This window comes from Rhopalosiphum padi, chromosome 2 (assembly GCF_020882245.1).
Source record: "Rhopalosiphum padi isolate XX-2018 chromosome 2, ASM2088224v1, whole genome shotgun sequence".
In the NCBI taxonomy this organism is placed as follows: Eukaryota; Metazoa; Arthropoda; class Insecta; order Hemiptera; family Aphididae; genus Rhopalosiphum; species Rhopalosiphum padi.
Genome location: NC_083598.1, coordinates 47,332,775 through 47,359,220, shown reverse-complemented (window position 1 = coordinate 47,359,220; position 26,446 = coordinate 47,332,775). Strand labels below are relative to the sequence as shown.

General features: G+C 28.4%; 2 protein-coding genes across 5 annotated transcripts; one reads left to right on the top strand and one right to left on the bottom strand.

Moving 5' to 3' along the window:
• Positions 1 to 80: 80 nt before the first annotated feature.
• Positions 81 to 11,466, bottom strand: LOC132920379 (facilitated trehalose transporter Tret1-1-like). Of its 4 annotated transcripts, none has more exons than XM_060982728.1 (4): positions 11,249 to 11,466; positions 8,727 to 8,831; positions 6,283 to 6,396; positions 81 to 2,341 (listed from the first exon to the last, which is right to left on the bottom strand). In XM_060982728.1, the coding sequence occupies exons 3-4, from the start codon at positions 6,326 to 6,328 to the stop codon at positions 921 to 923; spliced, it is 1,467 nt and encodes a 488-aa protein (XP_060838711.1). In that variant the 5' UTR covers positions 6,329 to 6,396; positions 8,727 to 8,831; positions 11,249 to 11,466; the 3' UTR covers positions 81 to 920. The 4 variants fall into 4 exon arrangements, with proteins under 4 accessions (XP_060838711.1, XP_060838712.1, XP_060838710.1 ...); XM_060982729.1 differs by having other exon boundaries at positions 8,727 to 8,828; XM_060982727.1 differs by lacking the exon at positions 8,727 to 8,831 and having other exon boundaries at positions 11,249 to 11,465.
• Positions 11,467 to 17,057: 5,591 nt separating this feature from the next.
• Positions 17,058 to 23,151, top strand: LOC132921076 (uncharacterized). Its single transcript, XM_060983906.1, has 7 exons — positions 17,058 to 17,211; positions 18,853 to 18,879; positions 19,058 to 19,232; positions 20,633 to 20,793; positions 21,843 to 22,080; positions 22,200 to 22,317; positions 22,886 to 23,151. The coding sequence occupies exons 2-7, from the start codon at positions 18,855 to 18,857 to the stop codon at positions 22,919 to 22,921; spliced, it is 753 nt and encodes a 250-aa protein (XP_060839889.1). The 5' UTR covers positions 17,058 to 17,211; positions 18,853 to 18,854; the 3' UTR covers positions 22,922 to 23,151.
• Positions 23,152 to 26,446: the final 3,295 nt, after the last annotated feature.

The window sequence follows — 26,446 nt, the reverse complement described above, 5'->3', positions numbered from 1 at the left end:
TACCAATATAGTAATAGTAGTAGTGGTACAATGAACCATAGCATAGGTAGTTCATAGGAAATTAATTAAAAACTGTAAAATAAGTATTTCTTTCTTTTACTCTAATAAATAATAATTATAATAAAAATAATCACAAATTTAATTATGTACAAATATTAAACATTTCGTCTCAGATAAAATGTTAAAAACTAAATTCAGACGTTAAAAGTACAAATATATTATAGGTATATTTAAACATTTTAAAGCTATTTCAAACATTTCTATAAATAAAAATAAGCTTATTGTAAAATAATACCTACCTACAGTTTTAAGTACACCCAATTTATTGTTAGACATTTTATTACTGCACGCTACAGGGACCTGAAACACTACTAAAGTACTAATCACTGTATTATACCTATTTACATATTGAACTAATTACACATAGATACATAATATCACAGGGTGATTTGTTTTAACTGGAAACATTCATTATACCAAAATATAGGGATAATGTTTAAAAATAAAAATAATATTAATAATATAATAATATTTTGTTGGATAACTTGAAGTCATTGTGATAAAATTTTTTTTGAAAAAACTGGTAGGTAGGTACCATTTATTCAGGAATATGACATTAGGTATTGTTGAATGTAGGTAGATACAATGTCATTCTGAAATGTTAGGTATGTAGGTAGCGTAAACAATTTTTTTTTAAATTTTTTTTTGTAATGACAAAAAATTATCTAAAAATCATATTTTTTAAAACGTCAATAGGTAATACCTATCTACTACTAACGAGTGTGTTAACTGAATTATTTTGCAAATTCCTTTATACCTATATACCTAATCTATTAAAACCCACAATATCGGACTCTCGGATTGAAGATATATCGTATCAGGTGTCCTTATACATAATAATATTATGTAGGTATATATTATTAAATATCGGCCCCGCATGAGTTGTTGTACGTCACAGCGATATCCGGTCGTTTCTTTTGGCTCCTCGGTCCGTTTCGAACGCTGTCATCTAGGATTTCTTGGATTTCGAGGAACGTCTTGTTGGTCGTCTCGATCGCGTACCTGTGCAAGAAATATGCACAGGCAAAGTTGACGGCCGAGAACGTCCAGAACATGGTGTAGTAACCGTACTTGAGTGAGACGGCGAGAAACGTCTTGTTGGACAAGAACGAGAAGAAGGCGAGAGTGACGGACGCGAACGCCGAACACCGGGACCGGACGTTAACCGGGAACATCTCACCGAGGAACACTACCGGTATGAAGCCAACACCGATGGAAAACGTGGCGGCGAACGTGGTGTGGCACACATACGGCAGCCATCGGAACGACGCGGCGGCGTCTGCAAAGTATGTGGCAGCGAAGTAGTAGACGCCAAAAACGAACGTGACCAATCCCAGGCCCACCTCGGAGAAGATTAGCAGCGGTTTCCGACCCACCCGGTCCACCATGGCCAGCCCAACGAAGTTGACCACCACCAGGACGACGGCGAACGCGATTATGAACTCGAACTTGCCCATAATGGGCGACGGTTCGGGTAGTATGAGCGCAGAGTACGCGGTCAGGCTGCTGATGCCGCCCGCGCGTTGTCCTGCGCACGCCACTAACACCACGGCCAGCGCACGGAAGTTGTTCCGGTTGGTGAACAACTCGCTGAATGCCGACCCGTTTTCCATGTCCTTCCGCACGTTGACTTCCATCAGCTGGAGCTCCGCGGCCACGATGGCGTGTCCGTTGTCGCTATCGCTTCCGGTGTCACAGCCCCTGTACCAACGCAGGCACCGGGCCGCGTCGGCCGGCCGGCCCACTTTGAGCAGGTAGTACGGCGACTCGGGCACCCAGAGGAAAGCGGCGAAGAACAGCACGGGCACCACGGCAGACGTGGCGTTGAGCGTGTGGTAAGATACGTACGGGCCGATGATCACTTCGAACAGTACGCCGCCACTGAGCTGAATGGTGAACACGCTGCCCAGAGCGCCGCGGATGTCCACACCCGCAATCTCGCCCAGGAATACGGGCACCACTGTGTACGAGACGCCCTTGCCCAGGCCCGCCATCAGCCTGGCCGTGTACAGGGCGAACGTGGTGGGCACGAACAGCGTCAGCAACCAGGAGACGATGAACAGCGGGCCGAGCGCGGCGATCACCTTCTTCCGGCCGAACCGGTCCATCAGGTAACCACCGAACAGTGGGCTGATGAAGTTTCCCAGGTCCATCATACACACGATCCACGACAGCTGGTCGTAGGTCACGTGTAGCTCACCCGTCTCGTTCTTCACGAACTTTTCGGACGCCGAGCTGGGCCAGCCCAGCCACATGCCACTGATGAATATCGACATGGACGCTATAATTATATAACAGTATAATACAATTTTAATGAACTGCGTGAGTGTATTAAGCATACTATGGGGAAAGTACAAAATTTTATAGGCAAAATGTCTGTATTATCTGATTTACAGGGTCCGGCAAAAAAAACTACGGTATTTAGAAATAGCGCTGCGCGAGTTGTGGTGGTGGTGGTACAACAGTGGAGAGGGTATATCGATGAATATTGGTATACGTGCCATTTTTAGTAGATGTAATGGCAAGGAAAAAAAAAACAAAAAAAATGAAATAAAAACCAACAAAAAATGAAGAAAATAAAACGTGATTTTAAAAAAAATGTCTAAGTTTAAATTTTTAACGTGATTACCCTGTAATTACGTTATCTGGGGATATTTAAAGGCACAGTGTACGATCATCGTCCTGCATCCTTACAAACACTTAAGGAGTTAATTACCAGGCATTGGTCTCCATTACACCAGCAATGATACGAAGAGTTATGGAAAACTATCGGAAAAGGCTTCGTGTATGTGTTAACAACGGAGGACACCACTTAACCGATATAATGTTTAAAATAAATAATTAAAAATAGCATAATATTTATTTGAGTAAAAAATAAAAGAATTTTTTCTATTTGTTTGTTTGTTTATTTGCAACTGCCTCTTAAAATATGGGAGGTTTTATTACCGGACCCTGTATTATACACTAAATAGATAGACATCCATTTGCCTCCTGATATACATCCCAAACATTCCACGAAAGATAATCAATACGACTACCTATTATGCTTATACCTATTAATATTTTAACCCAGATAATCATAATTTGGTCAATTAATTTAGTTTAACGATTTAATAATATGTATATTATAAATATTTAATTACATACAATTTACTATGATTTGACAAAAGTAACGGGACCAAGTCAACAATAAACACATTCTTATTAAAATATAACTTTTTACTCGCGACCAAAGGTTTTAGGTACTGTTGAAAATTTTTACTCGGAAATATAATAAAAAAGTTGAGACATAATATTGTTACACTATTTGTATAGCGCATACCTAAATTAATTTAATTGATATGCGTAAGGCACTAAGGCGTAACTCAATATTACAGTTTTTATCCTACAAAGCATAAACGCAAATATATTATAATCGGTTTTTAAAGTTAATAGTTAAGTTAAACTTTGTAAACAGTTAATTTTGTCAATTTAAAAAATAATGTTATTTATTGTCGTGTGTATAAATCAAACTGTCTGACAACAACATAAATTTTATACGACATCTAGTTATTTTTTAACAAGTATCAAGACTTATTATAAGGTTATAATAAGGATTAAAGAAAAATCGTACTTTCCGATCAAGTAATTATTACAATTGCTGATGACATGGTTTTTGTAATGGATGAAAATTAAATTAAATACAACCGAAATTAAAATATTGATTATTAAATCCGTAACAATTAAAATAAAATGTAATATTGTTTAATTCGGGTCGTAAAATTTTGAAACAAATTTGATAAGTATAATTACAGCCTCTATATGAATATGTAGTGCTCTATAAATCGTTTTATTTAATATTGTTATTAATAATCGTTGATCGATGTTCAAAATACATAAACGTCATAAACAGCTATGTACCAAAGTATAAGCGGTATTTATGTGTAATGTGTAAATACCCAAATTAAAATGGTGTATGAAAAAAATATTTAAGTGAGATTCAAGTCCTTCCGAATCAAAGGCCTGATTACGCCTATGTTTATATAAATAGCTCATATACATAGGCGCCAGGTTTTCAAAAATCTATTGGGTGCTCATACCAATGTCAAGTAATCGTGAGGGGCTTTTCCCCTCTCACTACCTATACCTATAAATATTTTCAATGGGTGCTCAAGTACCCGAGCACCCGTGTACTTGGCGCCTATGCTCATATATATAGTGATATATAGCTGTACCCATTACCTATAGGGATTGTGGAGTTTATATTGTATAAGAATAACCTATATTATACACTAATATATAATAATATGTAATATATCATATATGTATGTATAATATTCAATAATTTAACATATCAGCTATACCTAGTCGCAATTGAAAGTATCTGGTTTTATAGTTGTTTTATTTTGATCGTCTGGATCCTGCTTTAGAATATAGTTGTCCTATATTAAATTCGTATAATGCCACTGTTTTATAATATGTGACATATTATGTTTATAATGAAGTGACTACAATTTTTTTTATAAATATTAACAACATGATTGCATGTTATGAAATGATTGTCCAAGCAGATCATTTTCGGTTCGATGACATTTCTTTCACAACATAATAAAAAGTTGATGAAATTTTGGTTTGTTTTTATTCACGTTTCAACGTTTATTATTATGAGGCAAAAGTTATTACTCATTATATAACTATATAAATTCCACAACGTTTTAATTGGTGACGATAAGTCATATATATACAATTATTTTAATATATACTATAATTGTTCGGTATTTTTATAATTTTGTAGGGCAGCAATTTTCATATTTAATCTTTAATTAATTTATACGCGGTGAGTAATACTGTATGGGGCTATAAAATTAAAGTATATTGATATTCGCCATACATGAATTATTATGATCGGTTATCACAAAACTCATAACCTATTTTTTTTTTAATGTTCCAGATTACAATTATATTATTGTATTTGTTTAATAATATTACTAATATTAGTATTAAGACTTGTGTATTAAGTATTTATAAGTTATATTTATAGAAATTATAGACGTAGTAAAATTTTAAAACAATTTTACTTATTTAAAATGATATAATATAAAATATAAAATACAATTATAAATTAATAAAAAAATCACAGTTTGACAGTAGGTAGGTATAGCATAATAAGAATTATTCCATTTTTAAACAGAAAATATATTTAAAGAAATCAGTTAATACATTTTATTCATTTTAATCATATTTCAGAGTTTTAGATATTAGAGCAGATTTGTTATAATACAACGTAGGTATAATATTGCCTATATATTGGGGCACAATTTTTTCTTTTCGTTTTAAAAATGAAAATTACAGAAAATTAGAAAATATTACACAATTGCATGATATTAATCAATTTGTAAAAAAAAAATGTACCTAAAAAATAAAATGTTATAGTTTTCACACTTTTTAACGCTTAACTGTTCATTAGACATTAGTTATATTTTATTATACGTAGATAACTATCAAGTTCTAAAAGTATCACACTATGGTAAATAAAAATATTTAAATCCAGTTTTTTTTCAATAATAATCTATTTTAAAATTTTGTTTCGATAACATAAAAAAAAACCTTAAATAATTCTAATTTTGAAATTTTGAAAATAGCTATTTATTTTGATTTTATTTATTCAAATAATATAAAAAATACACTTCAATTGTGTAAAATATGATAAAAATAGAATAATTTATGTTATTAGTTTTGTAAAAGTAATATTTTCTTATAGTAAAATATAAAAAAATTAACTATTTCAGTATATAATATATGATAGACAAACTACCGATTTTTAAAAAAAAATAACAAATTTTAAATTTCAATGAAAACTTTATTATATGGGACATGGGTATACCTATTTTTATTATTTTTATTACCATAAAAATTCATGTCATAATAAGGTTGATTTAGAGTTTAGAGTTTTAATTTTTTTTCCAACATTATTAACTGTTGTTCTAATACACATAAAAATTTTAACCCGCAGCTCTAGCAGCATAATGTTAATTTATTATTACATTTTAATATTTAGAAATTAATTTGATATTTTAATTTAAATTAATGCTTATAATTTTATAAATGTGTTTTGTTGTTTTGTCCTAGATAATTAAAAACTAAGTATAACTATCATCTAGAATTTATGTATTTAACGTACCTATAGGCATTATTATTCACGTATTATAACTATTCTTTTATACATGTGCACTTAGTACTTACCGGCTATAGTGGCATATATTTGCCTATGAACTCCTGATTTAAGCATCTCTGAAAGTTTTCGGTTCTTCTTCGTCAAATGCGTATTATTGTACCTAATGTAATTTATTATTTTACCTGTAACAAAAAATGCAATTAAATAATTTGAAAACACATTATTGTTTAAATACACGATATGTGTGTTTTATAATTATTTAACTCAAATATTGTATATGTTCAAATTCTTAGAAGCCGATAATAATCACCTAAATACGGTTATTGTATTCTAATATAACAGTGGTGGCAAACTGATAGCTCTTGTTATTGTCAGATACAATATGGCTTGCGGCTATTTATAAAATCAAAATTTACTTATTATTATTATGAATTTTAATTTTTTTAATTATATTTTTAAAAGATTATCAAATAATATAAAATGTGCCTAACCTAAACGTTTTGGCTCTGGGTCATTGTATTCATTCATTTGGCCCGCGAAAATATTCATGTTGGCCACCCTTGTAATATTATTTAAATAATTACATTTACATTTATTTTTTATTTTTTGATATTTCAACCAAAAATTATTACATTTCTCAACAATTATTTTACAATCCAAGAGAAAAATTAATAGCACACAATGATAATAAACGTTGGTATATACTACAGTGAAGATTGAAGAAGGTATATGTATGGAAGTCGGTAAAGGTAGTAAAGAAGTATTCAAATATAGTGCGTGTAGATTTAAATTATTCTAGAAATTTGGTGATTGTGTGTTTTCCGATAAAAGTGATGATGGATATTGACTGTGACTTTTGATTGACCTATGATTGTTGTTGAATCCATCTGAGAAGCAGATTTAATCGTTGGCGATAGGTACAGAAAAAAATAGGTCATCCTTTGTAGGAGGCTGTCTTGAACAAATACCACACTTTGGCGGGAATTCTTAATGATTTCGTGCATTTGGTTAACCAATGGATAATTTATTATGCTACTCGTATTTTGCTATAAAATAATTGTACACTGTTTGTTTCTAGTCTGTTTTTATTTGTACAATTTTCTGTTATAAATATACCTACTAGTTTTAATTATTTGTTTCGAACCAATATCATAATAATACGTCTTCTTTAAAATATTTATATAAAATCTAGGTGACAATATGATGCAATAACCAATAATAATAATAAGGGTATATATTCTAATAATATTGATTGCCTCGATTGTACATAATAAACAACGAACTTATATTTACGAGGTATACAGGGCCAGATAAAAATAAAATATTACAGTAGGCATGATTTTCCAGGCGCCTTTAAATACTACTTTATTACCTAATTATTAACTAAACAAATTTGTTTAAAAACATGCTATACATTTACCTAATACACCTATAGTATCAAAGTATTTAAAAGTTAAAATAATGTACAACAGAATATAACAATAATAATATAAATATAATATATAATACTTTGATACTATAGGTATATTAGGTAAATTTATATAATATATATATATATATATTGAGCAAATAATAGACCAATTCTGTGATAATCACGGATTAAGACTAATCCTGTATTTAGATACCCAGGCACGTATATAATTATTTAATTACATAGGTACCCGGTAGTCTATAATAGTGCATGCCTGTACATAAACGTCCGATTATCTAGACACAGTGTAAGATTTATAGGTATTCTGTGATTAATCCATCAAAAGTATCCTTTTATCAATTAGTTATCACTTAAAAAAAAATCAAATTCAAACAAAAAACACAAAGACAATATTTTAATTTCAATTTTAGGAAAAAATGGAAAATTAAAATTGGGGCTATGCACGTTACCCCCTCCACTTGATATTTTTTTGGTGCTCTAGGCAAAAGCCTACTTTGCGCGGAGTGGAATGGGGTTACCCCGCAAAATGTTTGTCCACTATTCCGCTTGTCTAAACTTTAAATACGTATAACTCATAAACTTATTCTGCTTTGGAATATGAAATTAAAACTCTGTTGTCATTCAAAAAAGTATAAAACTTAAAAAAATATAAGGATAAAAAATATTTAAAAATATAATTTTTTAATAAAAACGTTGTTTTTTAACAGCTTAAAACTATGTAAAAAAATGTTTTCAAAAACATGAATACTTTTTGAAGTAACGAGTGTTTTATGATAAAAAAATCACCCTGTATATTATGCATTGTGCCATTGTTATAAGTGCGTAATATAATTAATTTAAATTTAAAATTTCGCCGTGGAAAGTCGTCACTCACGTATGTGCTTCGTTATTCCGACAAATTTTTCCCCGTGCTCAAAGTTTCAATTGATAATCGAAATGTATACCAAAATACTCACCTAAATTTCAACGAGCCGTTTACACTAGCTTCAGCTTTCAAGAAGTCCGGTTACTCCGGTCCTCTTAGAATACTAAAATTCAAGAAATTTGTAATTAACCACTATAACATATAATACTACGCACGACGTTATGTAAAAACCGCGCCCGGCGCGGCGCACTCCACTAGCTAATTGCTTCCTTATCTCCAGTGCCCGTTCGGTTGTCCACGGTCACCAAAGATAAAAGCTGCTAACAATTAAATAAAATATGCATTTTCATTTATACGTATCGCAAATAAATATGTTTACATGGTCAAAGAAAACAGTTCCTCTTACAATACTAAAAAAAACAAAAACAAAATACCAACCCAAACTTAAATATTTTCTTCTCCAAACCGTTTCACCGCACTTAAAGCGCAAATGTATTTAATTTTAACAGCGTACTAACGCAGACGATATCGTCACGCTGCACTGCAGCATTCCTTGATCTCGTATAGGTGTTTGACCGCATAGGTTGCATGATAGTCTCATTTATAAAATAAAGAAAATCTTACTTCCTGCCTTTTATTTACTCCTTAAATCCTACCTAAATGACTCACTGTTGACTGTCCGTTACCATCACCTTTCTCTATCTACCACCTCTAAAATACATACTGGAAAGTGGAAGTCCTCAAGGTGCATTTATAGCTTCTCTTCTCTTCAACATATTTACCACGGACCAATTACTAACACCTACTAACACCTTTGTTCCAGAATACGCTGACGATAAAGCGATCATTTCAACTCATGAAAATCCTATTACTACATCAAACTTGCTTCAATTTCATCTTTATCAAATTTAAATCTGGTGTAAAAACTGGAAAGTAAAAAAAAAATGAATCCAAATCAAACCACATTAAATGCACACTGAAACAAGGTACCTGTACTCGAGTTGCCTTCAACAACATCCAAATACCTATACCACTCTAACTACAAAATACTTTGATATCCACTTCGACAAAAATTTAACATGGAGCCATCATATATACACCACTAAACTCAAACCGAACTCCTATCTTCGCACCCTCAATTACTTCTTAGATGTAATATTAAAACTTTCAATCAACACCAAACTAAACTTTATAAAAGTCTGCTAAAACCAATTTGGATGTACGGCGTTCAAATTTGGGACTCAGCAAAAAAATCAAACATTAAAAATTTTAAATATTGCAAAACACAAAAAGCCCCTTTCTACATTTCAAACTGAACATTACACACTATTACTAATCTAAAATTACCAACAGTATTAGGAACCAACTCTAAGTCCTCCACACGTATTATCACATTACCACAGCTCACTTCCCAAACATCCAAACATTCTATCAAAAAATCTTTCCAATCTCAAGAAACCCTACAAAAAGATTGAAAAAGAAATGGTGTCATATCCTTGACTAACTTCATCAAATATAATATTCATAAATTGTAGTGTTGCCAACCGATAACTTCTATAAGACCTAAACCTGTAAAACTCGCGCATACTTATTATACCAAATTGTATAAATTGTTGGAAAAAAAAAATAAAAACAAAAACAATTTTAAATTTAAAAATATAAAATAAATATAAATTTAAAAAAAATAACATTATTTATTGTGATTTGTGTTGAATGTTTTTTTCCCAACTGCTTGCAATAAGTACTACCTATAAGTAGTCTGGAAGGTTGAACAACCTAGTCACTAGTTGGATTTAAGAAATTTCGTATTCTGATTGGAGTATTATTGTTAAATTATACTCTAAACAATTTGCTCGTTTACTCTAACTTGTTTTAAATTAAATAAATAACCTGTTTTTTATTGATATATTGTATAATAGTTTACTATTATTTTTAAAAACAATTTAAAAATATGTTAAATATACCAATAACGTTTCGATTAGGAATTTAATTTGTGACCTTAGAGTGGTCTATGTACATATCAATAAAGAAATAATAAATCGATATCCTTATCAGTAAGTTTATCAATGATTATGTTTGTGTTTTTGTATAGCTATAGGTAGGTACTATACAAAATATAAAAATTTTTAATCTGTACAATAATGTTGCAATAAGTAAATTCGGTTTAATGTAGAACTTAAATAACTTAACCCAGTATAATCATATATTAATATATTATGATCCTATGTCCACGAACAAAAATTTTTACCAATATTATTCGGGAGAAGGGAGTTAAATAATCGTTATCATATGCCATATAACTATAGAGTAGAGAAATTGAATCCCCACATCCCCAACAAATTTACCATTACAAAATGTTCAACAGAAGCAGTACATACTGTCGTACAAATATAAAATGTTTATTTAATTATAATTTATAAATATAAATAATATTTGATGTATTATTTATTATTGAGACTTATAATTATAACATATTACAATTATTACTCCAGTGTCTTTAAATAAAAAAATTATACACACAATTACTAAGAAAACATAAAAATATTATTTTGATGGGGATAAGTCCCCGTTCTCCAACGATTTCCACAAATGTCTATATGTCAATATTTCCAATATCGTTTACTTTTGTTATAATAATAATAATAATTATTATTTTTAAAAAAAACATAAATGCGTTAGTCTCGATGGTACTGATTTTTAAGTAGGTTTTGATTATGTTAAAACTTAAAATACTCACGGGTAGGTATTTGAAACTATGATTTAATTTGATCCGAAGTCCGATCTCGACGAATGGAATAAAGTCACACGGTATTTAGCAACGATTGAATAATTATTACAATTAGATATTAATTATTATCCGCTGAAGAAAAATGAGTAAAAAAAGGCTCAGCAGATACAAATGATACAATCATGTTTTGTCAAACGGCTGGTTATAACTACGTACTATATTATAAATATATAAGATGTTCTATGTACAGAATCTATATTTCCCCACTGTAATATTTTGAGCTAAGAGTTTTTATGAATCATCTATACTATATATTATAACATTATATAATATATGATATAATTATGATACAGACAAAAATTTGTAGTTATTTTTAAACGCTATTTATATTTAGTCTCAGATTACATAGTATTTTAAATACATAATTATTTACTATTAAAAATTTAAAACAATTAAACAATTAAATTTGACATCAATAATATGTATAATGCGTGCATATACAAATTAAAGTTTTATCGACTCATTAGATTCTGATTAGTATATTATTTTAGTTACGTATGTATGTACTATTTTTGTTTATATTTTATTTTATACGATTACAAAATTTTAAGTCCGACATAGGGTTCAATAATTTCAAGATTTAATGTATTTAAAAAAAAAATAACGTGACTTATTAAAGCGCATTGACATTAATATTTAGTTAATCACAATATTGGTTATTTAAAATCAATTTTACTATTTTCTATTTTTATGGTGATGATTAATATAACGTTTTTTTAATTATAGATTTTATCGACTATATATTGTATAGACTACCATCATCGCATCGTCAGAGCTTAACTACCAATAGCTATAATAATATGACGGAAATATACATACCTATGTACCTATTTAGTACGAATTACACAATTTTTAGTGTGTAGTGTGTATTTACTCAATACACGATTATATACTTATTATGTTGGTTTATAAATTAAAATTTTATCCAAAATTAATAATCAATCGAGGGAACCATTAATTAAGAACCATTTGATTGAGTAGTTGTACTGATGCAGTGTATTGCGCTTCTTATAATATTAGCCTTTATTTTTTTGGTCACTTCAACGATTTATTATAAAATTATTACTCGGGACTTCTAGGAGTTTGAATGTTTTTAAATAATCATTTAAAACATAGCTAAGTAATATAGAAATTTGTTTCATAACAATACGAGTTTATAATTTTATATTTAAAATGTATAGTTGCATATTTTACATATTTGACCATTTTTTATTTATAAGTGCATTGTGCATATTGGCAATTAATAATTATTTATATGAATGGATAAGTTTTTAAATCCCAACTTGAGAAAATATCTAATAGTTCAATGTAATGCTCAAGGTAATTACTAATTGGTACTACATTAAAAATATACAAATGTATTCAATTTAAGTAGTTTTTAAAAAAAATTTAAACATTTTTTGTTTTAAAATAAAACTCAATGTAAGAAGAAAACAAATATGAAAAAAGAAAAATAATTATCTCAGATAATTAATCAAATTTATCTATTTATGTATCATATCTACAAATATAATTATTATTTATTACAAATATACTTTTTTGAGAAGCATATTTAGTGATTCTTTAGGACATAAATACATGAATATTTGAAGTTTTTTTAAGGCATGAAGTCCCTAGCCCTAATAATTACAAATAAATAACTCATTAGTAATAACAATCAATATTTACTGTCCTTATACTTGACCTAGATAGCGCATGTTTTTTCTGCAGAATTGATTTGATAATAGAGAACTAGAAAGTCTCTAATAAGATATTATCTTAGAAAATTTAAATCGAGATTTGACTAGTTATTTCCGCATTAACTTGAATATCGATATCGATAAGAACTAGTCAGAAACCAATCAGCTGTCACGAAACATGTTTTTTTTACAAACCACCAAATACGTGCTTATATGCGAAGAATATAAATAAACTACTGTAACAGATAAATAAATATTTTTTTATTCTAAAAAGTTATATATTTTCTATAATTTTAAAATTTTGTAAAACAAATGTTACTAGAATAATAATAGCAGTTAAACATTAATAACTTTGTAAGTTGATTATATAAATACATTGCAAACTGCAAACTGTATATTGTAATAAACTAATTTATATACAAGTAAAAACTAAGTTTGTACCTACATTCATTGGCGCAACTAGACCTCTAAAACGTGGGATACTAAAACTGTTGACACTTATGACACTTTGACAGTTTATCAATTGATGTTATTTCACTAAAATAATTAGATATAAAAAATCAGGGGTGCTAAAGACCTTTATGCACCCCCCCACCCCCACCCCCAAGTTGTGCCACTGCCTATATTAAAAGTTAAAAAATTAGTTAATTAGAAAATAAATAAAACTGTAAATTGAAAGCTACAAAATAAAATAATTTTAAATTCATATATTTATTAATAATTATTGTTTAATATTAATTTTTGACGGTAATACTCATAAATTCATAATAAAATGTTTCTATACGAAACATGCAATAATGTCAAATACATGCACTCGGGCTAGGATAATTGACTAATAAAAAATCCTAAATATAATATAAGTAATAAATAATAAATATAATAATATTAATAGTCAATAACTATTATAAATATATTGCTTATAAGATAGTAGCAGAGCTCCCATAGGTATTATAATATATAATAATTATAAGATAGTACATAATCCTATAAGTATAGGTTATTATAGGTGGAGTAGGTAATACCTACACTTTTTCAAGAGTTTTAGTAATACGATTAAAATACATATTCAAATTATAATTTTTTTTTCAAAAACATTTCCGAAAGAACTTGAAACTTTAGGGTCAGATGAGCTGAGTCGCACATTAAAAAAGAGGGAGGCTGGTTATTTTTAATGTGGTTGATTAGGATAAAAATGAAAAATGTGAATTTTTTATAACTCATAATACATATATTTTATATTTATACTTGAAATGGAAAAATCTTCGAACCCGGATGATACAAGTACGACCATATGATATAGTAGGGTTGAAACAGTAAATTATAGAATAAGCATTTTTTTGATTATTTTCATGTATTTGGTTTAACAAAATATTCTTAACACTATATTTTGTGCTTAATATTGAATATTGAGATATTGTAGAAACTGTTACATTGTCTATACAATGTATATTTATATGAATTCTACAAAAACAAATTTTATTACAATTCTACTAATTGATACAGTGTTATATAAATCACTATTTTAAAATTATAAAAGTATTTTTTTTTTTAACTAATATATATAAATACGGGTTCTAAATCGTCACCAGTTATAACTGTCATGTTATTCAATACTTAAAAAAATAAAAAAATAGCCTAAAATGTTTTTATTCAAAAACTAAGAATTTTTATAAAGTGGAAAGAAAACAAAGGTCAACATACTAGCTAGTGCATTCTGGTCCATTTTGATCAATCTAACCTAATTTAAAAAAATACATTTTTTGTCAATAATTATTTTCAAATTGTCTCTAACTCGTGTAAATCTACACATCTTATCATTATTGTATAAAACAAATCATGCAGATAAGCCTACGAAAATCATAAATTATTGATGGTCAAATCACTAAATCATTAGATCAATTATCCTTTATATTTCACTATTCACTATAAATACTCGATATATTATGATAGAGTAGTGATTAATATAAGAAAATAAATGTTTCTCGTTAAAATATGAGTATTTAACCAGCGTTCATTTTTTTTTTTGCGTTGTACCTAGTGCGTATATATAATAATCATATAATAATCTTTACCAAACATAATAAAATATTAAAATATAATATCGTACACGTCTACGATAAATCGTGTTTGTTACCAAATATTACGACCTTGGCACTTTCTCGCATTCTATGACCGTCGAATAATATCTCACCCTATCGCCCCTTATCCAAACACTCTAAATTATTAACATTAACTATATAAAAATGCATACACGTTCAGTATACAATTATTTACAGTTATCGGACTCAGATTAGACTTACAGCGCCAGATTCGATATGATTATATGGCGCTGAAAATCCATTACAATAATATTATAATAATATGAGCCAACTGGTGAGCAATTAAACAATTTCATTGTGTAAATAGAAAATAATAATATAAGTGTTATAGGTATTGTGATGAAAAGTTTCAAACCCCTATATGATATTGATATATTTTTAATTACAACATTCAATAACTAAAATTTTTAAACATGTTCATTTAAATATCCAATTTCGTTAAAATTAATACTTCAAATGTCTTTCGATAAAAAATCTAAGCTTGTGCTAAAATATTTTTAGTATATTTTGATTACCAAAAACAAATTTTTGAAGGTTCTTATCCTTGTATTACATTTTCAATCTTAAACTATTGAGATTGAGATTGAACATTTTATGAATTTATAACTATTTACAAGGTAATTTCAAACGTTCGTGATTTTATTTAAATTTGAAACTCATACTTATGCTTATAAACATATATAAACATAGATATTTTTTTCATTGCTGTGAAAACAACCTATGAAAAATTGTAATGTATATTCAAGGTTTGTTATTATAATAATTTATAACAAATAAAAATGTTATTATTTATAAATCTAAAAAAAGAAGTCTTAAATGAGCCAAAAAATTATCATTACTAAAAAATGCCGATACCTATAGATAAATATTTGGTGGATGTTTCAACTCTCTAAGTGGTTAATGGTTACTCATTTTTGAATTATAATATAAAAATGAAATTGCTTTTGTCAAAAACTGCAGGTTTTGCGTAATTTATCTTACTATAGGTTTTAGTGGTACAGTAGGTTGAATCAATTTTGGAGGGAAACGTTAAATTTTAAAATGTAATTATTATGAGTATAAAATATTATAGTATAAGTTAAGAGATTCAAATACCAAAGAATAATATTTTTAAATTGCAAGAAAATATAAAAATCGATTGCGAGAAATAATTATTTTACGAGTTAATATCAAATGTATACATTTAAACTTCAAACACTTGGTACGTTTTGGTAATTTTTTTTGTAGAAATACTTATGAAGAATATTTTATTATATTTTAAAATTTTAAAAGAAAATTGTTTCTGAATTTCTAACCACAAAATAATCTATTTTTTTTTCACAATATTGACGAATTTCATCAAAATGTTAACTTTAAAAGAATATGAAAAAAAATATTATGATTATCTATGTATTTTAATTTGTAAATTTACAATTAATGTGAATACTTGTGTTTTCAAGCTTTACAAAACAATTTTTATCAACATTAATAGAGGAAAAAACTAAAAGAAAATTTAAAGAAGAACTCTAAAAAAGTAAAATATTCTCAAAATTTAAACATATATGAAAAACTATAATCAGTATCTATAAAGTTAAGATTCTTCAATAATATTTAAATTTCTGTTTTTCCTTGTTTTTTTTTTTTGTTTGCATTTCTTAGTTATTTTGTAAGTATTATGAACTTTTTTACTTTCAACCCTTTAAACTTTTAAGTATAAACTGAATTCAATTTCTTACAAAACCTAAAAGGTGACAGACACAAAAATAAAAATAATTAAATACATACATCATTATAAAATTGTAACATTCATAATTTATCATTGCCCCGCTCTAAATTTAAAATGTGTTCGTATAACATATCCGTAATAATAATAATAAAATAATTTTGTTTTTAGGAATGATACATCGACCTGCCCCACCACATTGATCTGCTGATAAACTGGTCATAATAAAAGTGGTCGGTGAAAAACCAAAATTATTAGAATCTTTTTGATCGTGAGTACTTGCGGGATAGATTGGATTCTTTCCTCAGTTAATTATTATACATTTCTATTCGATTTTGCACAATATAATTGTAATAATATAGTTACATACTTATCCGGTACTTTATTTAGCAGATTATTTACACCTTTTACAGATCACTGTAGCAATCATAAGTAAGAAACATTATATCTATTTTTTTATTAGTAAAAGTATTACTTTACTTGTACGTTTTTATTAAGGTTATTATTTTGGTAAGCTTTTTATTATTGATTGATTTATTGTACTAAACTGTTGATCGTCAATTGTCATAAATGTATTTATTTGTTTATGATAATAAAATTAATTGTATGACAACACTAAAATTATATACATATTATGTATTATACTATATGTCTATATGTATTACAAGATAATAAATATATAAATTAACAGGAATATAAAAACCTATAATGGTAATATTGTTTACTATATTTTAACAGAAAAAATACAACTTATTATTTATTAACTAAACATAATTATTATAAAACATGTCTTCGACTTAGAATAAATGATAGTAAAAATTGTCCCAAATATATTTCTATGCTTATTGAAAACTATATAATATTTAACTGTACGTATAAGTGGGTATACGAGTTGATCATAGGCTTAAAAGTTAAACTTTACATTTTATATATAAACAATTTTAGTATTTTTGCATTAAGATATATTGAAATATTCATTGTTTAGTATACGGACTACGGAGTGATTCATCTAGCATACTCATTCCCTTTTTCGTAAATATTGCGGTCATTCAAAATCTGATGTATACAATTTTAAATTATACTTAAAGACCATAATTTTTAAATCCTCAATATATTTTTACTACTTAAGGAGTGTCTTATGAAGATATAAGCTTCTGTTTTCAAACGAGAATCTCCCTTTAAACTGTTTAAATTATTTAATTTATAATTGATAATTCTTTTTGAAAAATTTAACGTACCAAAATTAAAATTAAAATTCGTACGATTAATTTTTGAGTGATTTAACTTTGTATACTAAGGATATAATAAGTCCATCGTTCATGATAAAATATGAGTTTAAAAGATACAGAAGATAGCTTAGTTTTCAAAATTTTAATAATTATATTATATCATTATTTATAACTATAAAAATGCTTCAAGTATAATAAATATTAAATGTATTATATATCTATTTATACATACGTAAAATCTTAAAGACTATTATAATAATATAATAGTATCCTTAGTATAAACATTTTAATAACCGAAAAAGTACTTGTTCAAGTTTTAAATTAGGTACATAAAAATGATCAAACAAATTATCCACTAACTAATATACAGTAAAAAAAGAGGATCTCACTTGGAAAACAGAAGTTTGTATCACTACGTTACGCTCCTTGAATATTACAAACAAATTTAAGGATTTGAAAATTTGGTCTTTGGGATACATTAAAAAATTAACTTAAATAAATCATTACTAAAATAAAAATAGGGGATGAGCATGTTTAGTATATCACCCTATATACAAATGAGCCTGTCAAATTTCACATAACTAAATAATGGTAGGGATATGTTCACTTTTACGCGATACCTATCATTTGTGTCACACAATAATATATAAACGCTGCATTTATATGCAATCGTACGAGTTAAAAAGTGCATGATTAATTTTTAAACACACAAAAAATATATTTTGGTTTTATATGAAACTAATATATTAGTTAAATAGTTAATAGAAGTGTGAAAACTCAAACGAGTGAAATAAAACAGTTCTAAATATATTATATTATATTATAATGTTATGTTATGTTACAGAAATGCTGAAACTATTCTTTGTAATCAGTGAGTGCTATTTTATTAAAATACATATTTTTATTCTTACAAAATTATAACACAATTACACAACCATGGTCAAATTTAAAATTCATCTATATTGTTATGCTATAACTCTATAAGTATACAGTATTTTTCATGATATATTTAATAAAATTGGGTTGTTGTTCTTCTGACATGTCCACAGCTATTTTGATGACATTAGTGGCGTTGGCAAGATCCGATGAGATTAAGAATGAATGGATTTGCGAAGAGAGCGATTTAAAGGGCAACTGCAGTAGCTCGCCTAAATTTAAATATTTTATGAAAGAAATTATTGATAACATTGATAATTACGAATATTCAGACCACTACTATTGTCCGTCAGTATATTATTGAACTATAAAAATAATAATACTATAATATATCTAAATTCTAAAGATTAGCAAATTATTGAGATAAATAACTAGTTATATTTGTTAGTCATCAATCACCATTAAGAACGTTAAGTTAATTAATTATAATAACTTTTAGTACTAACTAAAATTTTAAGACATATACTATGGAAAAATAACCAAAATAACTCAGTTGAAAAGAAGTTTATTAATTTTGTTTTAATTAGGTATTAATCTGTTACATATAGTGCAACTTAAAAAATTTGAAATAATATAAGTAAATATAAACGTATTGTTATAAAAACGTATTAATTATAATTATAATAATCAATTTATTATTATTCCTTCTTATTCCACACTAACTATAGGGATTTAGGAAATTATAATACTTTACAGACTGCAGTGTAAACTAGATTATTAAATTAATGATTATTTATTTGTTTATTTAAAATCATTGTTTACAGTGTAATTTATTTAACACCAAATGATTCATTATTTTTAATTATAGTTATAACTTATAATCATATATAAAAATAATTCTTCTTTAAGTATTATTTTTTCAAATTAACTGGTAAAAACTATATTATTACAATGAATACTTTAACAAAATAAATTAATTTCAAAATTAAATATACTTTTCTGTAAACAAATTTTTAAGTAGAATGTTTTTTTGTAGCAGTGCTCAAAAATTATTGATTAAGTAGTAAATCAAATTCGTGAATGATAACTTTTAAGAACCCATATTTTAATTTTTTTCTATAATAATCTACTATAAAAACTGTCAAATATTTTCAATCAATTATAAGCATCTATAGATTTTTACATTTAATTATTGTTATTACAGTTTTAAGTTTGAATCAAAAAAAAATATTTATTTTACAATAGTCATTCTCCACTCATATTAAAAGTATTCCGAACCTACGCCTGCTTACTGATTTAGTTAACAGTTCTTATTTTAATAGTTAAAATGTATATATTACCTTATCCTATACAAAGTATATTAATTGTATAACCATAATATTGTATAATTTATACAAAAAGTAGTTGTGTATAATAATAAAGTTGTCATTAAAAAATTATTGATTGTTACAAACTTTCGTTATGGCATTGTCGTAGCCAAGTTATTATAATTGTTTTGGTACATCCGCTATAATTTTAAATTAAAATAAATAATCATGTTGACTGGTCGTCGGCAGTTAGTACTCTGTGCTGCTTTATAGTGTCAGTTATTATTATACTATAGCACTATGCTAATATAAAATGTAATAACATCCCTATTCCCTATTATAATACTGTACCTTACGGCTTACCTATATGTAATTATCTGATTTAATGCACTGATTTTATTGTTAATTTGTCATTTTGAGTTTGTGGTTTGTCAAAAACAGATTCAATATTGTGGAACGGTTCTCTAAGTGTGTAAACTCGTATTATAATAATTGTTTTGCAAATATGACTTTTGTAAAGAAATATATATTGTTGTTGAATATGCCACCACAGGAAGATAACTTCAGTATTCTCTGTACCAAAGACCGACCTTACAAGCAAGGTATGTTTAGACATTAATAGTGTAATAATAATTTAAAAAAAGCTCAAAAATATTAACTTATCATATTACATACGTCAGGGACGACGCTACCTTTTGCGAAGCCTTTGGCAAAACTTATTTAATCAACAACTATAGTCAACTATAGCCTATACTATAGGCTCTATAGGACATAAGTGTAATTAAAAACGCGAGGCCCTTTAATGCGCGAGGCCCGTACAAATGTCCCGATTTTTCTGCCCTGACATACGTAAATATAGAAAATTATTTAGAGCTATGAAATACAATATTGTAATATTATTTTGTCGTTATACGACTTATACCTATATAATAATATATATTAATTATTATATATAATGCTTAATAATATCAAATATATATATATAATTAATATTTATACTTGCTTAGTTATGTTTAATGACTATGGCCTACTTATTGGCAGTAACTAATATAGTTGTGTGGTATAGTTGTTTATACACACACACACACACACACACACACACACACACACACACACACACTCACAAACACACGTGCGCGCGTATATATATTATATAAACATATAGGAATATTACTAGGTATATTATAACTTATAAGTATACCTGCAATCACGGATGGAATAAATATAACTACTCGTATTAGTAATGAGTATGGAATACAATCTAATCTAACTTATTATACGACAGATAGATAAAATGGTTCTATCGTTGATCCAATACAATGTATAATATAGGCAGGGCCTGATTAACCAATAGGCTGAGTCCAACAGCCTAGGGCGCCAATCGGCCAATGTTAAATTGGGGTCGCCACAAAATATTTTTTTAATTATACTAGGGTGCCAAATCAATCCTAGCCTACTGGCGACCAACTCCTTAATTAGGCCCTGAATATAGGCTAGACTGCTAGAGTTTCATAAAATTAATTTTTCGACGATGTTTTCATTTTCGCTATACCGACGATAAAACGTCTGATAAATCATTAGTGGTCCAACTTTCCAATCTTGCATAATATTATCTTATCAGAAGTGTTTTAATTTTAAATATTGTTGTTAGAATTTCTAGAACACCTGGCATGTTTGAATATGGCAGAAGACGACCGCGACGTACAAACCGAAGTACTGCGCAAACAATGGCTACAGAATCTAGTACAGCAAAAGTTGAAATATCAATCGAAGATAATAAACAGGGACGAGCAAGATAAACTGACGACAGACAAAGACATACAAGATAAACTAAAAATGGATCAAGTAGAGTTTCAGTTATTACATGACCTGAACCCCGAGAAATGCCAGTGAGATTTAGTTTAATGTATATTATACTCTATTAAAATAATACAAATGAATTGTTTTTTTCGTACAATCAATATTTTTAAATAATATGTATTCTGTTGAATGATCATGATTTTTACAGAAATTTGACAAACTTTTTACGGTCATATTACGTTAAAATTCGTACACTATGCGGATTGAAGGCTGTAAAGTTTTTCCAACAAATTTACAACAATTATTGGCCCATATCGGCGGTAATGGTCAGTATGCCTATAACTCTTAATAATTATTATTTAAATTAATTAGATAGGTACGTTAAAAATCATTGTTTTTAAACCATAAATGCAATAGGTAAAAGAAGACGATTTAACTTTAACCCTATATTTATATTATTAACATTTAACAACACGTTTAATATTCGTTAATAAGTCTTACGTATGTAAAAGTATGTATCATTTTAATGACGTGAATATAAACACTTGTTGTTTTAGTATATTATGTATTTTCTTTGAAATCTACAATTTAAAAATAAATTAAATAAAATTACATACCCACAATGTACAAAAATGACTTATATTATAAAAAAATATATATATTAAAAACAAAAAATACGTTTATATAACTAAGAATAAAAATATCTAAAATAAAATGTAATTTAACGGTATAATTATCATAATAAATCGTACCAAATGAATTTATAATTGATTTTGCAAAGTATATGCATCGTGCACTAATGCACGACTACAACAAAAAATTTGTTAAATTCATTTACACTATAACCTTAGTATAGTGATAAGTATTCTAAATTAATGTTTTATTTTATTGCAGAAAAATTGCGATAGACAAATATACTATAGAACATGATGCGATGTACGGTCCAAATCAAATATTTCAGATTATCAACAACGGCTACAAGCCATTAATTTTTTAATTTATATAACTATACGTTATCGTCGACTAATTTACATATTAAATGGTCTACGGATTCGGGATTATTAACTCAAATTATATTGTATCTTTTTTTTAAAATTTTGTTACACTTAATAAAATAATATAATACACTTGAAAATATACTGATTAAGTTAAATATTATTATTATTCTTTAGATTTAATTGCAGTAAATTCAAACAAATGTAATTGGTTATACCTAACCTACTATCATAAATTGATTCAATTTTATTATCATAATAATAATATGCAATAAAGTAACTATTTTAAAGGTAATTGGTAAATGGTAAGCACTTATTTTCTCAAAAAAAACTAACGTTTTTGAGAATATTTATTTTGCAGAATCTTAAGTAATTAAAAACAACATTTGTGATATTATCTCAAATTAGAATTTTTTATGTTTTTAATTTTTCTAATGACAAAATCGTAAAATATTTGTAGGTACTCGTATATTACTCATACCTAATTCATAACTTTAAATACCTACTTATAAACGTATAACTTTAATGAACTGTTCGTTCATTTGTTTCTATTTTTATAAATGCTATTACAATCCTAAGAAATGTTCCGATTAAGAATATAAAAATCAAAAAAAAATAATAAATTATTACATTAAAAAATATAATTTTTTAATAAGATTTATAAATTAGTCAGTGGTTTGGCGAGATTAAAATGATTTTAATATTAAATACAATTTAGTATATGTACATAGTATATTGTATATACTAACCGTCCACAATCCATATTAATATATTGTATAAATATAATATAATAGGTAAGAACCTAGCAAAGACGAACTCAGGATTTAAGATTTTAATACTGTGGGTCTGCCTCACTAACGAATGGTCACTGTGTAGAGGTTTAACCAACTATATGTATTACAAAGTCTATCGCTGCGGTCGCAATTTACCTCATTTTAAATATAATAATATATAAAATATATTATAAATAAGTTATCCAACATTTAATAGAACTATAAGAGATAAGAAAACAAGTCACATCTAAGTTTTAAGAAAAATGTAGAACTTACTTATAAACTTGGGTATTATTAATTAATTGTTATTGTTAATTGATATTTAATTAACAAATTTACATAAAATATTTAAATAATTTTGAGTAGGTATTTCAGATTTTGAAAAGGATTTATATAAACATATTATTATTTTATTAATTGTTAAAATATATTATAGATGTAGAAGAGCTAATAAAAAACATACCATTCTACACCAAAGAGAATCAAAAATATAATAAGGAAAAATAGCATAATTTCAACTATGTATTATGTGATAGCTGATAATAATGTAATAACTCATCGTCATATCAACAACGATAGATTAATCAACGTCCAAATAACTGACGCCGACGGGTATAAATACGAATGCGTTTCAGAATACCGTCAGTCTACTCTCAACCTTCAAGGCTTCAAACTGGCAAGAACTAAGAAAAGAAGCAGAAGAAAATGAAGAAATAAGACCCAGACGATTGGCGGCGAACCCAGTAAGAGAAGAGAAAAGCGACTGGACGAAGCTCACGGTTAGCAGATATACCGATCACCGGGCGAACACCGTCGATTACGCCGGATCGTAGCATTACGCTCAGACCAGAAGATACTGTGGTAGACGGGTAGTGTCGACTCAATGGTGCACAGCTTCGACGGCTTCTACCCGGCGACCACCGGCAGACATCGTCTATACAGACCTGTCACGAACACCAGACTTATGTCCTCACGGACGCCGGCTGGTCAAATATTTTTATGCTCTCCACCAAACCGGTGACCACGACGCGTTCCGCCGTTGCAGTACCCGTGCCCTTTGGTGTTTGGTCCTAGCACTTTCGTGTAGCTCAAGGTAATCGAACCGCTTGTGGCAATACGGTATGGCATCGGCGGGGAATATACACGTAGCTCCTCACTCCAGTCCTCATCCGCTCAGACGCGGGACGACTATCCGAGCTAAGCGGCCACTGCCGGCTCGATACCGTCCGTCTACGGAACATTAAGGCTGGGGATAGAGTAACGTGGTGGGTCACATAAAACTGCGCACAGGCGCAGAGCATTATCTGGTTGTTCACCTCAGCTGTCTCGGGTAGTCGGGTGGTGCCGAACTGCCGACTCAGCTTGCCAGCTTCTACGAAGCTACCACCGGCAATCGATTATCGCGGTATTGCCGTATGAGGTATCTATGTCCCAGACCCAGACGATCGGGTGAAGCTTACCATTAGTGGATACCGAACACCGTCGACTAAACCGGACCATAACAGTACGCCCAGATCAGAAAATACTATAATATAGTATAGAATTGTCGACCAAACGTCACGAACTAGTACAGAATAAGTCACGGCAGTCATCATCGCTGACTTCACTAACGACGTGTTGTGTCGGTGGTGTTCTACATTGTACCACCGTCGGCAATATTATATCGACGTGCACCGCTCAGGGCTAATCGATTATCGGGATCGTCATACCTATGACGCCCGACGAACGTTCTCGAAGTGCCATCGCGTAGTGTTAGGTGTACGCTGCAGACGTCCGCGGCATCACGCCACACGAGTGAATACGTGTCGATCAACGACAACTCTCTTCCCTGCCGGGCGGTTAATCCCGATACAGTGCTCTCTCACGGGGAAAACATAAAATCGCCCTTTTCAGGGCCCCAAATTCTATATTATCCCCCCAAGGGCGCGCCTGTCTTGTGTTAAAAATGAAAATTTTATAGTATTCTTCAAAAATTTAACAAAAAACAGAAATTTTTACGCAAAACAAGTTTTTGACAAAATTGATTTTTTTTTTGTAGTATTAAATATCAAATATTCGTGGATACTTAAAATGATTATTATCATTCGCTTAAATGGTATAATTTTAAAAATAGTTTGACTATTCAAGGTATGGATGACATGTTCTATTTTTTTTTTTTTTTTTAGTTGAAATTTATAAATAACTATATTTATTAATATTGAATATACTTTATACTTAGTAACAAAATATTATGTAAAATAATATAGGTAAGTATAAAGTAGTATATAAAACTAGACCTGCAATTGTGTAGGAATAATGAAAATTCGGTGAGAACTAAGTTTTGCAATCATAGCAACTTACTTCGTTAGTAGTTGTGATATTATGAGTATAAACTTATGTATTATCTACTGAAATTGTGAGACAGAAATAAAAATATAATTCGATCATAATCTGAAGTTAAAATATTTATTTTTAATATTTTTAGTGTTTTGTTTTCAATAAACAATAATACAATTTTCAAATTTCAACGCACGGCGATATGGATAGGCAAATTAAATACAATAAATTCATTTTCTGATATTTGCTTCAGTTAGTTCGTGCATTTCAATAATACAGGCATACGCGCCTGTTCTACCTTTTTACATGAAATAAACGAAACGTGAGTGCGCTCTATGAAGTGTACGTTTTAAAAATTTTCCTTCCCAATT